The sequence below is a fragment of the Condylura cristata genome, unplaced genomic scaffold, assembly GCF_000260355.1.
Source record: "Condylura cristata isolate star-nosed mole 26May11 unplaced genomic scaffold, ConCri1.0 scaffold00006, whole genome shotgun sequence".
In the NCBI taxonomy this organism is placed as follows: domain Eukaryota; kingdom Metazoa; phylum Chordata; class Mammalia; order Eulipotyphla; family Talpidae; genus Condylura; species Condylura cristata.
Window position 1 is genome coordinate 7805132 of NW_004567107.1, and position 1656 is coordinate 7806787.

The 1656-nt window shown below is 65.3% G+C and overlaps 1 protein-coding gene across 1 annotated transcript in view; it reads right to left on the reverse strand.

Annotated features, from left to right (window-relative positions):
- CRB2 (crumbs family member 2) overlaps positions 1–1656 on the reverse strand; it is an 18333-nt gene extending 16677 nt beyond the window's left edge. Inside the window, exon 1 of the mRNA XM_004677357.2 lies at positions 1566–1656. Within this exon, the coding sequence (XP_004677414.1) occupies positions 1566–1656 (91 nt within the window). The remainder of the gene's footprint in view (positions 1–1565) is intronic.

A 1656-nucleotide genomic window follows, 5' to 3' on the forward strand; every position in this document is an offset into this window, starting at 1 on the left:
CGGGCAGCAGAGCCAGGGGCCCAGAACCCCTCTCTCCTGTGGGGTGGAAATTGTTCCTCGGCCCCCAGCCCGGCTCCAGGCCAGGCACTGGCAGCGGAAGCCCTCGTGCCCACATTGGCCCCGCCCAGCTTTGGGACCCCCGGGAGGGCGTCCTACGAGAACTGGCCTGAACTGGCAGCTCCGGCGGCCGGGCGGGTGTGTGTGCTCACTGCACCAGGGCCCACGTGGGTGCACAGTGAGTGGAGACACACGGGTGCTTGTGCATGTTGGCAGTGCTGGTACCACCGTGAGCGGGTGTGTGTGCGTGTGCACACGCATGCGAGGGTGCCTGTGGGGTGCTGTGTGCGCGCAGAGGGCAGGCGGCAAGCCACAGATGGGGCCTCATTCCCCTGTGCACAAAGCAGACAACCCCCCTCCTCCTCTCATGAGCCCTGGGTTTGCCCTGGGGGCCCAGTCATAAGCCCCCACCTCTCCCTGAACCTCAGTGTCCTGCACTGCAAAAGGGGCCCTCATCCACCCCAAGGGCCTGGGAAGGGGAGTAGATGAAGGTGCTGTACATCAGACCCTGTGAGAGGAAGACCCCAGGTAGGGCTTGGGGCCCTCCCCTGCACAGTCTGAAAAGTGGGGACTCCCCAGCCCTAGCGGAGCCCAGGCCGCCTGCTTGGCTCCCTTCTCCAGCCAGTGGCAGCGGGGGTGGGGGACTTCCCAGACCTGGCCCCTGTAGCTATAGTGATGGAGACAAAGCGTCCCCCCAGCCCCCCAGGAGGAATTCCAGGCCTGGGCATGTGTGATTCCACTCAGACAAAGCCAAAACCACTTGCAAGTGGGGGTCTGGCTCAGGAAGCCCTTTCAGCTTGTCCAGAAATGCCAGGTGGGGGGAGTAGCAGTGGACACACGTGTTCCCAAGTGCTTGGCTGCCCCCGGGGTCCCAGAGCCCCCCCAGGTCCTCAGTGCAAGGAAGACTAACACACCCGGCTCCCCTGCGTCTCTAGCCCCCAGTCCACTGGGCTGGGGTCTGCTGCCCCCAGCCCACAGCCCACACGAACAGCAGACAGTTCATCCCACTTGGCGATGTCCTCCCCACAGCTCTGCCAGCAGGAGAACTCGCACCACTCCCAGCTCGCCAGACAGCCAGTCCTGTTCGCCACGCAACACACCCACCACCTGCGCCCCACAGCCAGCACACCATGCACAGCCAACTCTGGGGTGCAGCTCCTGCTTTGTGCAACTCCCCAATCTCAGGCCTTTACACCCCAGAACCCCCAGCCCCAACAACCCTCCCTCCCTTGCAGGGTACAGCACACCAAGATTCCCAGAACACCTCATTTCCCAAGTCACAGAGGCCCACAGTGCCCCCCCCAACCCTCCCCCACACAGCAGCCCCAAGGCCCAGCACACGCTCCCCTCGGCACAAGTCCCGGGGGCTCTCAGCACTGCACCCTCTGCACCCCAGCCCCACAGCTGGGCCTGGCATCCACAGGACAGCCCCCAAGGCCTGGGGTGTCTGATTGGGGGGGCAGACCCTGCCCAAGGACCCACCCCCCAAGGCTTGGGCCCCAACTCACCAGCCAGGAGGCCAAGGGCAGGAGTCCAGAGCAACAGCGGCAGCAGGAGAGGGGCCAGGGGCCCCTGTGCTCCAGGCCTGGCCAGCGCCAT